Source organism: Trichechus manatus, unplaced genomic scaffold, assembly GCF_000243295.1.
Source record: "Trichechus manatus latirostris isolate Lorelei unplaced genomic scaffold, TriManLat1.0 scaffold00001, whole genome shotgun sequence".
Lineage (NCBI taxonomy): Eukaryota > Metazoa > Chordata > Mammalia > Sirenia > Trichechidae > Trichechus > Trichechus manatus.
The window spans coordinates 23,878,040-23,892,748 of record NW_004443937.1 but is presented as its reverse complement, the minus strand read 5'-3'; the positions used below and the strand labels follow the sequence as shown (position 1 = coordinate 23,892,748).

At 45.6% G+C, this 14,709-nt stretch overlaps 1 protein-coding gene across 1 annotated transcript in view; it reads right to left on the bottom strand.

Annotated features, from left to right (window-relative positions):
• The window catches only part of EXOSC7 (exosome component 7), a 37,642-nt gene that overhangs the window by 13,124 nt on the left and 9,809 nt on the right, over positions 1-14,709 (bottom strand). The window contains exons 2-4 of the mRNA XM_004368450.3: positions 12,852-12,953; positions 12,481-12,575; positions 591-756 (exon numbers count right to left, since the gene is read on the bottom strand). Of these exons, the coding sequence (XP_004368507.1) occupies positions 591-756; positions 12,481-12,575; positions 12,852-12,953 (363 nt within the window). The remainder of the gene's footprint in view (positions 1-590; positions 757-12,480; positions 12,576-12,851; positions 12,954-14,709) is intronic.

The window sequence follows — 14,709 nt, the reverse complement described above, 5'->3', positions numbered from 1 at the left end:
GCGTCTTAGTTTCCTCACTTTAAGTGGGGAAAATTAATAGTGCCCACTCTCAAAGGGTTTCTAAGTTTTAAATAAAAATGCATGGAAAGAGCTTATCATCATTCCAAGCAGAATATGCCAACTTGTCCAAACTCTGCCCATCAACTCTGTCTGGCTCCATCTAGAGGGCATCTCTTGTCTTTTTGTTTCTCCCCTGACAACTTCTGTGGATAACTTAAAGTACTACCATGATATGACTGTAATTTTAGTATAGGATGGTATTATATGTATGTTACCATATGAATGTTGGAGCCCTGGTGGCACAGTGGTTAACAGCTTGGCTGCTAACCAAAAGGTCAGCAGTTTGAATCCACCAGCTGCTCCCTGTAAATCCTACAGGGCAGTTAAAATCAACTTAACAGTAATAGGTTTTTTTTACATGAATGTTACACTTAATAAAAAATTATGACAGCAGACCATCGTTTCCCAACTAATCTTCACCCTGGAAGTCAAAACATCCATGTGAAGAGGGAAAAAGCACTAGGATGAAAGTAGGCCAGCTGGTCTACAGCAAAGGGAGAGTGTGGCTGGTACAGCAACATGACACTCACCAGCACATCCACGTAGAGGATCCAGCAGTGCTCCCGAGGACTAATGCAGAGGGACTTCAGGTCGACGCTGCTCTTATTGTTAAATATCCGGTACAGCGTGTTTGCAATCTCTGTGCCAAGGTCATCACCTCCTCGGCCTTCAAATTCAGGGGTGGCATTGGCTGAACTACAGAATAGCAACAGAAAAGCTGGGTGAGCCTTTCCAAACGCAAAGATCAAAGAGGCAAGGCTTTATTCTAGTTTCCCTATGCAGTGTTAGAAGAGGCAGCAGCTACCAGGAAGTCACTGAAATGAGGAGGGACAGATGGCATCTCCACCTTTCCAGCGTCCAGTCACACACCAGCACTGTGCCTTAGAACTGTCAGTGTGTGTGATGGGAGTTCCCACTGACTTCTAACCAAAACCATCTTTACCCAAAGAGACATAGGAGAGCAAAGGAAAACTGAACCTCAGCCGGTAATAATTAACTCTCTTATTTTGAAAGTATAATAAATGCAGGCCCAGGAAGCTGGGAGGCCTAGAGAGTTAAACAGTCCACCTTACAGAGGGGGTGCCTTGTATACCTACCCCCAGTTTTCACAGCCTTAGAATCCACTATGGTACTCTCAATATAAAAACCACAATGTAAATGTAGTAATCTTTCTGGAATGGTTCAGAAGATAATGTCTGACAGTACACCAGAGTTATGTCATAAACTTTAAATGAACATAAGAGACTGCTGGCTGATGAAATATTAAGTTACCCCTTTTATTTTATTTGATTTTTTTTTAAGAGGAAAAACTTTTTGGTCTCTTGACACTTATGCCCCAATTACCTCAACAAAGAATGAACAGGATTCAACATTTGCCACCACAAACACTAAATAAAGTGCTTAACCAGAAATTTTTGAGGATATCGACTTAACACAGACCAACCCTTAATATGTCTGTGAGACAAGTAAACACTGCGATAATCCTTTTACTGTAATGACAAAGGGCCAGAAAGGTAAGAACCAGCTATATCAGGATGGGAACTACAAAATTATATATTGAAGCTTTCTAGACAGACCTCAGCCCATCTGTCTGCTCACTCATCTATCTGGAAGGTACTCAGCCCTGTGCAAGGCACCGGGGAGCTGGAAATTGAGTAAAGTGGACATAGACCCTAAGCTAGCAATACCGGTGAAGTAAGGGGAGTTTCAGGACAGGGAACAAACAGCAGGGGGTGCCAATGAGCACTGAGGGTTGGGAGACGGCAAACCTGAAGACAAGCACGGAGTTGGGAAGGCCACAGAGAAGTATACTGATTCTAGCAAAGCAAACAACCTGTGTGAACACTCAAGGCTGCGCCCCGTCCCCCCATTAATGTAAAACAAAAGAAATCTCACCTGATTCATACTTAAAAGTCCGTTTTGTCTAGTCTGATCCCTGGTGTCGAAATGGTTAAGAGCTATAGCTGCTAACCAAAAGGTCGGCAGTTGAAATCCACCAGCCGCTCCTTGGAAACCCTACGGGGCAGTTAATTCTACTCTTTCTATTCTGTCCTATAGGGTCGCTATGATTTGGAATCGACTGGACAGCAATGGGTTTGGTTTTTTTGGTTTTTGTCTAGTCCACCCTAATTAGGTGTAAGAATGAACTCTAAAATAATCAGATTGCATCGCTGTGTAATAACTTTGCTTTTCTAATTATAGTCTTCCCTTACCACTATCGGCCAGGAGAACTGCAATTTAAAATCCCAAAGGAAACTTTGCTACTGCCAGAGCAACCTTGCTGGCTGTTCACCACCTCTACCTGACTCCGTCACCAAGCCGTGAAAAGAAGCTCACTTATCATGAAAAAATCACATCACCAGGGACCAAGCCGATTTTGCAGCCAGCAAAACACAACCTCTTTCTAGTTTAGACACTAAGCAATCAGTATGAAATCCCATCTTTTAAAGGCTTAAAAACACATCTATACAGATCTCTGTGGAGACAAACCAGTCAGAGATGCTTATGCTTAGAATGTTTACCTGTTCCTGAACCAGGTGGGCCTGTACATCCTCCTGGGTGTGACCAGTTACTCGGGGATTACTGCTTTAACTATTCTACAGCCCTAAGGGATGAATTTACAGAACTTTCCAGGTCTACCCATCTAAATTAGTCTACCTCTAAAACCATGCCCCATTGTTTTGAGGTTTTTTGTTTTTCTGACACTGGGCTAATTTAAAGTAGAAATGTTAGCCTTTTAAAACAGTTTTTTTTTTTCTTTCAACAGGTCATTCTTTCAGCCTAGCTGGCAACCAGGCGGAGAGGAAGGTTCACAGCCTCGGAGACCATGGGAAGCTCCTATGTCTGGGTGGTGCACTGGCTGCAGGCTGACGCTGGGGAGGAGGCTGGGAAAACGGAAGGTGATTTTCAAGGTGTGGGATGGAGTGTGGGGGTTTGGTAACATAAGAAAAGCCCAGAGAGCCTGTATTCTGCCATAGGATAAAGAGAGAAGCGAGAACAGAGAAACAAGGGTTCCACGTTGTATCTAGGGCGCTCACAAAGACCCTTTCCGACAAAGATGGACAGAAGCACAGACCTGGAAAGCTTAAAGATCATCTTGAGAGACAAAAAACCAAATGCTTGCAGGGTCAGACAGGTGACTACGTAAATCCAAACAAAGGGACACATGTAATTAGCAGGCAATGGTGAAGACTGTGGCAAGCCCTCCAGCCCTGTCTAAAGGCAGTTCACTTTATCTTTATAAGAAAGTCCATATGCTAATACAGGTGGGATTTGGCCTACAGGATGACACTGTGAGATCTCTCACTTTACAGGAGAAGAAACTATAACAACTTTTTTGAGTGCCTACTATGTGCTAGAAACCTTCTCAGCTATTCAGATGTTTTAACTCTCACAACTACCCTGAAGCTGTTGTTAGGTGCCGTCCAGCCAGTCCCGACTCATAGCGACCCTATGTACAACAGAATGAAACAGTGTTCGGTCCTGCTCTGCTCTCACAATTGCTGGTTTATGCCTGACCCCATTGTTGCAGCCACTGTGTCAATCCATCTCGTTGAGGGTCATCCTCTTTTTCGCTGACACTACTTTACCAAGTATGATGTCCTTCTCCAGGGACTAGTCCCTCCTGGTAACACAGTCAAAGTACGTGAAACAAAGTCTTGCCATCCTTGCTTCTAAGGAGCATTCTAGCTGTACTTCTTCCAAGATAGATTCGTTCATTCTTCTGGCAGTCCATGGTATATTCAACATTCTCCGCCAACACCATAATTCAAAGGTGTCAATTCTTCTTCGGTCTTCCTTATTTATTATCCAGCTTTTGCATGCTTATGAGGCAATTGAAAATATCATGGCTTGGGTCAGGCGCACCTTAGTCCTCAAAGTGACATCTTTGCTTTTCAACATTTTAAAGAGGTCTTTTGCAGCAGATTTGCCCGATGCAATACGTCTTTTGATTTCTTGACTGCTGCTTCCAAGGGTGTTGACTGTGGATCCAAGTAAAATGAAATCCTTGACAACTTCAATCTTCTCCATTTATCATGATGTTGCTTATTGGTCCAGTCATGAGGATTTTTGTTTTCTTTATGTTGAGGAGCAATCCATACTGAAGGCTGTATGTAGTCTTTGCTCTTCATCAGTTAGTGCTTCAAGCTCTCTTCACTTTCAGCAAGCAAAGTTGTGTTGTCCTCATACCGCAGGTTGTTAACAAGTCTGACTCTAATCCTGATGCCCTGTTCTTCTTCATATTATTTGCTCGGCATACAGATTGAATAAGTACGGTGAGAGGATACAACCCTGACGCACACTTTTCCTGACTTTAAACCACGCAGTAATCCCTTTGTTCTATTCGAAAGACTGCCTCTTGGTCTACGTACAGTTTCCTCATGGGTACAATTCAGTGTTCTGGAATTCCCATTCTTCACATCGTTGTCCATAATTTGTTATGATCCACACAGTCGAATGCCTTTGCATAGTCTATAAAATACAGGTAAACATCTTTCTGGCACTCTCTGCTTTCAGCCAATATCCATCAGGTATCAGCAGTGATATCCCTCGTTCCATGTCCTCTTCTGAATCTGGCTTGAATGTCTGGCAGTTCCCTGTCAATGTACTGCTGCAATCGCTTTTGAATGATCTTCAGCAAAATTTTACTTGTGTGTGATATTAATGATATTGTTCAATAACTTCCGCGTTCCACTGGATCACCTTTGGAATGGGCACAGATATGGATCTCTTCCAGTCATTGGCCAGGTAGCTGTCTTCCAAATTTCTTGGCATAGATGAATGAGCACCTCCAGCGCTGCATCCCTTTGTTGAAACATCTCAATTGGTATTCCATCAATTCCTGGCGCCTTGTTTTTCACCAATGCCTTCAGTGCAGCTTGGACTTCTTCCTTCAGTACCATGGTTCTTGATCATATGTTGCCTTCTGAAATGGTTGAATATCGACCAATTCTTTTTGGTACAGTGACTCTATGTACTCCTTCCATCTTCTTTTGAAGCTTCCTGCATTGTTCAATATTTTCCCCATAGAATTCTTCAATATTGCAACTTGAGCCTTGAATTTTTTCTCCAGTTCTTTCAGCTTGAGAAATGTCAAGCATATGCATCATTACTGACGCATTTTAGATGACTTTTCGTTTATCCCTAGCTGCTCTTAAAATTCTCTCTTTATCTTTGGCTTTAGCAACTTTGACTATAATATGTCTTGGTGACTTTCTTTTGGGAACTACCTTGTGTGGGGTTCGATGAGCATCTTTGATAGATATCTTCTCATCTTTCATGATATCAGAGAAGTTTTCTGCCAACTAATCTTCAACAATTCTCTCTGTATTTTCTGTTATCCCCCTCTGTTCTGGAACTCCAATCACTTACAGGTTATTCCTCTTGATAGAGTCCCACATAAGTCTTAGGGTTTCTTCATTTTTTTAAATTCTTTTATCTGATTTTTCCTCAAATAAGTTGGTGTCAAGTGCTTTACCTTCAATCTCACTAATGCTGGCTTCCATTGCCTCAATTCTGCTCCTATGACTTTCTATTGAGTTGTCCAATTCTGAAATTTTGTTGTTAATCTTCTGGATTTCTCTTTGCTCTCTATGGCTTCTTGCAGCCTGTTAAATTTGTCATTGTGCTCTCCTATCATCCTCTTAAATTCGTCTATTGCTTTGTCTGTTCCTTGGCTCATTCTACATTTTGCCTGATCTCCTGAAGAGTTCTGTATATTAATCTTTTGTATTCTGCCTCTGGTAATTCCAAGAAGTTCTCTTCCTCCGGAAAATTTCTTGATTCTTTGTTCTGGGAGCTTGCTGAAGCCATCATGGTCTGCGTCTTTATGTGATTTGATATTGACTGTTGTCTCTGAGCCATTAATAAATTATTAGATTTATTTATTTTATGTCTGCTTACTATGTCCTAGCTTCTTGTTTTGTTTTGATATGCCCAAATAGGCTGCTCCTATGAGCTAGTTTTGATTAATGGCAGCTTTGAAGCTCTAACGTCCTGTTACCAGGTGGTTAGATCTGTTACTAGGTATGTGAGCCCAGCAGTCCATTTACTTTTCTTGTATGGATTCAGCTCAAGTGTCCATACAGTTGGTCAGCAAGTATGTGCTGCAGGCTCTCACCTACAGTCCTAGACAAGCAGGGATGATTGGTGTAGGCACAGGTATCTGGCTGCAGTAGAGGGTCATGTGCTAAGCAAATCAGGGGGCTGATGGCTGCCCCTAAGTGTCTGGGAGGAAGGCATGTCCCTGTTCCCTAGAGTGCATAGGTGGGTGGGTTTTGCAGCTGGACTATGGGCACCCAGTGCTGTTGGCTGTAAGGACTGGGAAACACCACTTATTCTTAGACCCCTGTTGCAGGTGGCTAGGTGGTGTGGGTGGAGCCACCAGTCCTCAGGCCCCTGATGTGGGTAGGTGAGGACCCCGCTTAATGCGCAGAGCGGTATCAAATGTCATAAACCTGCCACTCTACCATATAGCTGATACAGTGAAGTTAGGCTTCAGGTATATACCCTGTTGTACTGTGCTAATGACGGTCTACGCTGTTGAAATGGGCCCACACAAGTCTATGCAGGGGTAAAAGGCATTCAAAGTCCGTGGACCCCTTATGCCAAGGCAAAAGAGCTGTGCCTGCCCTGAGTTCCCAGCTTAGGGGAGCTGGCAGATTATTTTTTCCTGTTTGTTAATTTGTTCCCTCTCCAAGGCTGGAAGAATGGCTCAGGGTGCCTGATAGGTCCTACTTCTGGCCCAGGGAAAGTGGCAATCTCTGAAGCTGGCCCCGGGGAGGGAGCAGGTAAATAGGAGAGGTTCTTCCCAAATGGGGTGTTTTTTGATCCGCGTGGTAGGTTAAACACATGTACTAATCTTTTCCCGATTGAGCACCGCTTTTCACTGGCTCTAGAGGCCTGAGCAGACTCATCCCGAACACCACTGACCACCTCACCAAGCAGGCCAGCCAATCCAGCTAGCAGGGCTTGGGCTCCCACCGGGTCAGGTCTGGCAACTTCTCACTGCTTCTGAACTGTCTCTCCCTCCCCCTTCCACTCAGTCCAATTCCTCAACTTAGCCTTTGATGTTCAGGGCTCCTAGACTGTCATATAAAATTGATTCACTTGTTTTTTCAGGTCTTTGTTGTAAGAGGGACCACTGGAAGCATCTGGCTACTCTGCCATCTTGGCCCCGCCCTCCTGACCCATTTTAAAGACAAGGAAATGGAGTCACAGAATAGTTATGTAATTTATCTAAGGTCATGAAACTAGTGACTAGGGGAGCTAAGATTCTAACCCAGGCAGCCTGGCCCTTACCCGCTCCACTTCCCTGTACTTTCTGTGACTGGTAATTCTGCAGCTTGGCTTGTAGTCTAACGTCAGTCAGGTTAGCTTTTCTTGGGCCTATCTTTTGCCCCAAAGTAATGAATGGGTGCTCTGGTCTCGGGACTTATTACTAAGACCACAAATACTGGAGGTAAGGAATGCAGACCAAGGGACATCATTTAGCTCGAAGGCTTGGTAAAGGTTTTTCTCTGAGGGTTAAAAAACAAACAAACAAACCCATTGCCGTGAAGTCAATTCTGACTCATAGTGACTCTACAGGACAGAGTAGAACTGCTTCATAGGGTTTCCGAGGCTGGAAATCTTTGGAAACACACTGCCACATCTGTTTCTCGCAGAATGACTGGTGGGTATTCGAACCACCCACCTTTCCATTGGCAGCCGAGTGCTTTAACCACTGTGCAACCAGGGCTCCTCTCTAAGGGTTAGAGTCCTAAATAAAAAGCTTTTCTGTTACAAAGTTTAAAAAGAGAACGAGAACAAAGACTAGTAATCCTAGCCCCCTGCTCATATGCATCGCAATATATTCTTTCATAGGGGTGCTCACACTTGGGTTTTTGGCATAAAACCAAATGCTTTCTGTAAAAATCCAATTCAGAGCCCTCATAAAGCATGACCCAGCATGAGCTCCCCCCTTCCAGGGCTATGGGAAATCGCTTACTGAGCTGGATAAACTAATAAAGCTCCTGGGAACGCTGCCTTCCCCAGATCTCCACCTCTCCTGACTCATCACCTCCGCCCCACTCCTCCTTCTGGCACATCTCTGGTTTAACTGGGGTGGGGTGGGATCAAGGCAACGTCTACCTGCAGTGGGACCCCACACACTAGGCCTGTTGTTGCTTCCCTCGAAATCAACCTGGCCTGCAAATCCATGGAGCCTTAAGGCCAGGCCAAGCCTGCAGCAGAACAAGTGATTTAATGGGTACCTGGGTCGGGGCCACCTTGGGCCTGACCCTCCACTAGTCATCCATCCCCAAGGCAGGTCCCAAGGCTCTGCTTCCTCCGTCCAGTGCACACGTGAGCTCATGTCTGAGCCCACCAAAGCTTCCTTGTAAATGGGTCTGGAACAGTGGCACATTCAGAGTTGCTTTTCAGTGTAAGCCCTTGTTTGAAGTTGCTGGGAGAGTTATCTCCTCAGCTCTGAAGACTGTCAGAGTGCAGCTAGCCTTCAACAGCTTCCTCACGTTGCCTCTTTTTTGCCCCTATCCCCAGCTCCATCAGCCAAGAAGAGTGCCCCCTTCAAGCAGCACGAAGCAGGCAAGAAACAGACATTGAGTGACTCCACCCACCAATGCTGGGCTCAATGCTTCTGGTTCACTGCTAGTGAAAAATACAAGTGATCACACTGAAAAGCAGTTAAGATCCCAAAGAGAAGTGACAAATGCCAGGCAACTGAAATGCCTATGAATGAAAGACATTCTCCTCAACTCCCCCCGTTAAAAATATAAGCCTCTCTGACAGGCTAAACTACATCCCTACAGGGACTGCCACCTAGTGGTGACCTAGAGTGACACATCAGCTCACTAAATTCTTTCCTTCCTCTAGGCTTCAGATGCAAATCACCTTTTCCCATAATTTCAAATTTCTCATTTAAAAGGGCCTACTCTCAGGCTGGAGTCCTGGCACTGACTCTAAGGCTGCTGGCTGTTTTTTTTTTTTTTTTTTAAAATCCTCAGGCTACAACCAGCAGACCAAAGACACAAGATAGGAGTTACAAGGTTTGGATTTTGCTCCCAGTTTGGTCCAAGTGCAGGCCATCTGTGGAGCAGGACTCAGGAATCCAGAGCTTTTGCATTGGCGTGGGGATCAGGGCCTGTGCAGTCACCCTTTCCAAAGGGCTGTGAGACGTATCTCAAGGTTCTTCATCATTCCCAAGACACGGAAAATTACAGGGGTGGGAGCGGTGTCTGCCTCCGGCTCCATGTATTATCATTCCTAGTAGATGAAACTAAACTGAAATGAGTTAGCAGAAAAGCAATTAATTTCCTGAGACCTCTCTACCACTGGGAATGTAAATAATTAAAACCTGGAAGCTGCTGATAAGCAGTTAAATCAAGCTGTGCTCCGCTCCGAATGGCAGGAGCAGGCCCGCCCCCAGTCACTTTCCTCCCACTGAGTAACAACTGTGTTTCAGCGGTGGATGGGCGAGTGCCCTGATGCTAGCAGAGGCCCCACTGCTGGGGGAAGAGCTCACTGCTGGGCACATGCATAGCTGCCCGGAAGCCATTTATAGTCATTGCATCAGAACAAAAGGGTTTATTGGTTTGGTGCAGTTAAGAGCTGCTCCTTGAAGACTCAAGTGAGGTTCTGATACAGGAAGCAGCCAGTGGTGCTGAGTAACCTCTCCCATCTCCACAGGAAAATGCCACTCTCATGACAATTAACTCTGCTGGGCTGACTGCACTCACTGAGTCACTGAAGAGCTAAAGTGTGCCACCTTGGGAACATCCACCTGGAGAAACAGATTCCGAACTATCTGTGGGGTCCTTCTGGGACTGACAAAGGGGAGAAGAGACCAACAGGCAGCCACTCTCAGCCTGGAGGGAACCTGCTCCTAGAAGTCAGGTCCTGGGAAGAGGCAGCCTAGACCTCACCCTGGAGCCACCTTCTCTCTACAGCTACAGAGAAAAGGGACAAGAGCAGATGCTAGCGTGGAGTCATGTGATGGGTCAGACCAGAGTCACAAGGAAACATATCCCCCAAAACAAGCACCTAGTACAGCACCCTCTCTTTGGTGTGGTTGGACAGACTGTCTTTGGTCGACCTAAGATGAATGAGGCAGAAGATAATGAAAGGGAAGAAAAGTAAAGCAAATTACAGCTCCTCACACATGGGGTCTGTCCCTCAGAGACGTCTTACTCCCCTGAACTAGACAGATGGGAGCCAGAAGGCACATTTGGTTCTCTCCAACAGCAAAAGAAGGGATAAGCTGAGGGCCTAAGCAAGGCTACCATCATCCACAGCAACTTAAAGGATGGCCAATTCCACCAGACAGCTCAGCCTAGGCTAGTGAGAGCAGCGGGCAGAACCAGGAAAGGGCGCTGGGGAGCCAGAGCAGAGGGCTGAACAGGCTGCCAACTGGCCAGAAAGATGCACGTGGGTATACAGGACTTGTAAGCACAACTCCCCTATACAGGTGGCTCTGTAGGTTGCACTGAAGGAGAAAGAGCAAAGATTTAGAGCTGGACAGACCTGCTGCCAGCATTACTATGTGACCCTAGGAAAGTCACTCCCTCTGAGATCCATCATCTCTAAAACGGGGCAGATGATAATACCCATCTCACAGGAGTATTGTGAGGATCAACTTTTTTGTTTGGAAATGAAGACTGGAAAATGACTACACCAATGTGGCTTAGGAGCCCTGATGGCACAGTGGTTAAGGGATACAGCTGCTAACCAAAAGGCCGGCAGTTCAAATCCACCAGCCGCTCCTTGAAAACCCTGTGGGGCAGTTCTACTCTGTCCTCTAGGGTTGCTATGGGTTGGGATCGACTTGATGGCAATGGGTTTTTTTTGGTAATGTGGGTTAGCATCTGTGCAGAAAAGGGTTGACAGAGCAGGCCCGAGGCTACTATCTTAGAAGGGCCTGCTTGCAAGGTTGGCCCTTGGCTAGCCTCTGGGAACTTGGCTCTCGGAGTGTTCCGAGTCAACAGTTAACTGATAAGGGTGGTCTACTGTGCCTAGGCTGTACTAACAGTACAGTTTATGCTGAACACCAGCCTTCCTTCTGGGAGTCTGGAATTTTGGTACATGCTGGGCAATAGGTACCTAAAGACCCCCCCAAAAAAAAAAAAAAAAAAACACCAAACCCCAAACCTGTTGCAGTCAATTCCAACTCATGGCAACCCCATGTGTTACAGAGTAGAGATGCTCCATAGGGTTTTCTTGGCTGTAACCTTTAGATTGCTAGGACTTTCTTCCGTGGTGCTGCTGGGTAGGTTAGAACTGCCAACCTTTAGGTTAGTAATCAAGTGCAAACTGTTTAGACCACCCAGTGACTTTATCTAGTCCCCAGTGAAAACCTTGGGCACTGAGTCTCTAATGCGCTTCCTGGGCAGAAATGCTGTACACAGGTTCCTGCATTTTTGTTGCTCTAATATGCATGTATGTATGTAATATATATGCTGAGTCCTCCTAGCAAATCTTTAAATGTGGGAGGTGGTCTGGGGGACTCCCAATACAGCATCAATATTATGTACTGCACCTAGAATGAGCCCATAGAGATCTTACCTACCTCAGGAAGGCCTGCTGTCACCACCTGGCTAGAAGCAAGGTTACAGAGAGAAGACGGGACCAGGCCAGCAACCCCATAAGAAGCCCCAATCCCAAGAAGGGGGAGATAACAAGAGGGAGAGAGCTGATATTTACTGAAAGCCCAGTGGGAGCCAGTCACTGTGCTAGGTTGCTCTGTCATCATTATTTCATTTCCTCATTATCACAACATTATCCCCATTGTTTAGATGAAGACACTTAGGCACACAGAGACTGAGTAACTTGTCTGAGGTCACACAGCTAGCCAGAGAAGGAGCTGAGATTCTGGCCCAAGGTTGTCTGGCTGCAGAGACCGCACATCCCCAGCTCCTCCTAGCACCCACACTTTCTGTCTAGCTGCCACTCTCAGCCCCTGGCCTGTCAGGCTGCTTGGCTGGCCCTGGGCCTTGCTCTGCCAAACAAGTCATGAACAGTTTCTGCCAAGCTAAAGCAAGAAGAGAAATAGGGCATTTTAGGCCAAATGATCCTTGCCATCTACATTTGATATTTTTCAAAGCACAATAACACCCATCATTTCATTTGACCCTCATAACAATGATTTGCTGGGCTGCCTGGCAGATGTCCTCCTTTTTCAGATAGGGAAACTGAGGCCCAGAGAGGGTCAGGGGATTAGGACAAGGGCAGCACTAGAAGCAAGACCTCCTTACAAAGATCCCAGTGCCTGGCATATAGGAGGAACTCAGTAAATACCAGCTGACTGAAAGAATGATGACTAAATAAATACAAAAGAAGAGTGGGCTCAACGGGAAACAAGAGGTCATTTTTGGAATCTTCATTTTTCAAATCATTTTTCTTTCAAAACATCTGCATAGTACTGACCAGTCAACAAAGAACTCCAAGTAGCCTTCGTTTGGTTTCTCTAGCTTCGGCGTTCCCATTTCTGCTTTCACTCCTACCAAGATGTCCGTGTGGCCCTGCAGACACACACAAGAAAGGGCTTCACTCAGGCAGGCAGCCAAACACCCAACCACCCCCTCCTGTCCCAGACAGACACTGTTAGGAGCCGTGCTGGACCTGGAAAGTGACCCCTTGAGGAGGTAAGGGCTCCTTCAGATCTAGACAGCCTCCTCCCTGAGTCTGGCTTGGGTCTAGGTTTCCCCAGGAGCTATGTGCTCTCCCAAGGCCTGCAGTGGTCACCTAGGGCCTACCCGCCCCTCCACGTAGGCATGGACTGTGGCCACTCTACTCACCAGCTTGACCCTGGCAGACCCACTTGTGTTGGACACCACATCAGTTTCCACTTCGATGGACCGGTAGTCCTCGCAGCCACGGCCATCCACACGGAGGTCCTCCTGAGTGTGACAACCACAATCCTCAGGCTGTGGTCCCAATCCAACAACAGACTCCCAAACTGTCCTACTCCATTTTCCCTCTAGAAGAATATGCAATATCTCCTTTCCTCTTAGTCAATCATCTGAAATTCTTTCCCCATGGCTAATGACAATGTTACTATTTTACGTATGAGGAAACAAGACTCAGAGATGTTAAGTGACTTGTCCACGGTCCTACAGCCAATAAGAGCAAAGTTAGGTTTCTATCCCAGATCTGTCCAACTGCAAAGTCCATGCCATATACCATTATGCTGAATAGGCACACAAAAACAAAATCTGAACAAGAGGCAAAATAAGCCATCTCTCTCCAAATCTCCAATTCTAAAACTGCACCAAGAAGAACATGTCAGAGCTACAGGGTACAACTATCTCAGCTGCAGCTCCCCTTCCCACAGAATGCACCAAGATCTGCTCTGTGGAACAGCTAAGACAAAGAACAAAACAAGCAAAAAATGCCTAGTTGATATCATCTAAAACGGAGGCACAGGAACAGGGTCCCGGCCATGCCCACTCCTTTACGTACGGTCGAAAGCTGCTTTCATGCTACAAGGACAGAGATGAATTGCTATAGAGACCGACTGTACTATGTGCAAAGCCCAAAATATTTACCACCCAGCTCTTCACAGGCAGTTTGCCAACCTTTGCTGTAGAAGATGGATTTCAGGGAGAGCTATCCACTGCCTTCCCCTCATTGTGTGAAAAATATTTTGAAATAATTTTAAACCTACAGAAGAGTTGCAAAATTAGGAAAAAGTTTCCACAATTTCTTTACCCGGCTTCTCCTGTTAACTGCTTACATAATCATAGTACAGTACACTTATCAAAACCAGAAATGAACATTGGTATAGTACTAGTAACTAAACTACAGACTCTATTCCAACTTCACCAATTCTCCCACTAATGCCTTTTTCTCTTTCAGGATCCAATCCAGGACCCCACACTGCATCTCGCTGACGTTGTCCCCTTAGCTTCCTTTACTTTGGGACGGCTCCTCAGTCTTTCATAATCTTGACCCTTTTGAAGAGTTACTGGTCTGGTATTTTGTAGCAGTTTTCTTAATCGGATGTGTCCAGTGTTCTCTCATGATTAGACTGAGGTTACACATTTTTAGCCAGAACACCCCAGAAGAGGTTGTGCTCATTTCAGTGAATCATATCAGGGAGTACATGGTATCAGTGTTTTAATTACCAGGGATATTAACTTTACAGACTTGGTTAAGGGGGTGTCTGTGGCTTCTCCACTGGAAAGTTACCGTTTTTCTCTTTGTAATTAATTTCTTGGGAGAAGATACTTTGAGACTATGTAAATATCCTATTTCTCCTCAGACTTTCCCCTACTAGTTTCAGCATCCACCAGAGGGCCTCGCCTACAACTATTACTGTGGTGTTTGCCAACTGGTGATTTCCTCATTCCTTTGACATTTGTCTCAGTCATCTAGTGCTGCTCTAACAGAAATACCACAAGTGGATGGCTTTAACAAAAAGAAGTTTATTTCTTCACAGTCCAGTAGGCTACAAGTCCAAATTCAGGGTGTCAGTTCCAGGGGAATGCTTTCTCTGTTGGCTCTGCAGGAAGGTCCATGTCATCAGTCTTCCTTTGGTCTGGGAGCTTCTCTGCGCAGGAACCTCAGGTCCAGAGGACACGCTCTGCTCCCAGCACTGCTTTCTTGGTGGTATGAGGTTCCCATGTGTCTCTGCTCGCTTCTCTCTTTTATATC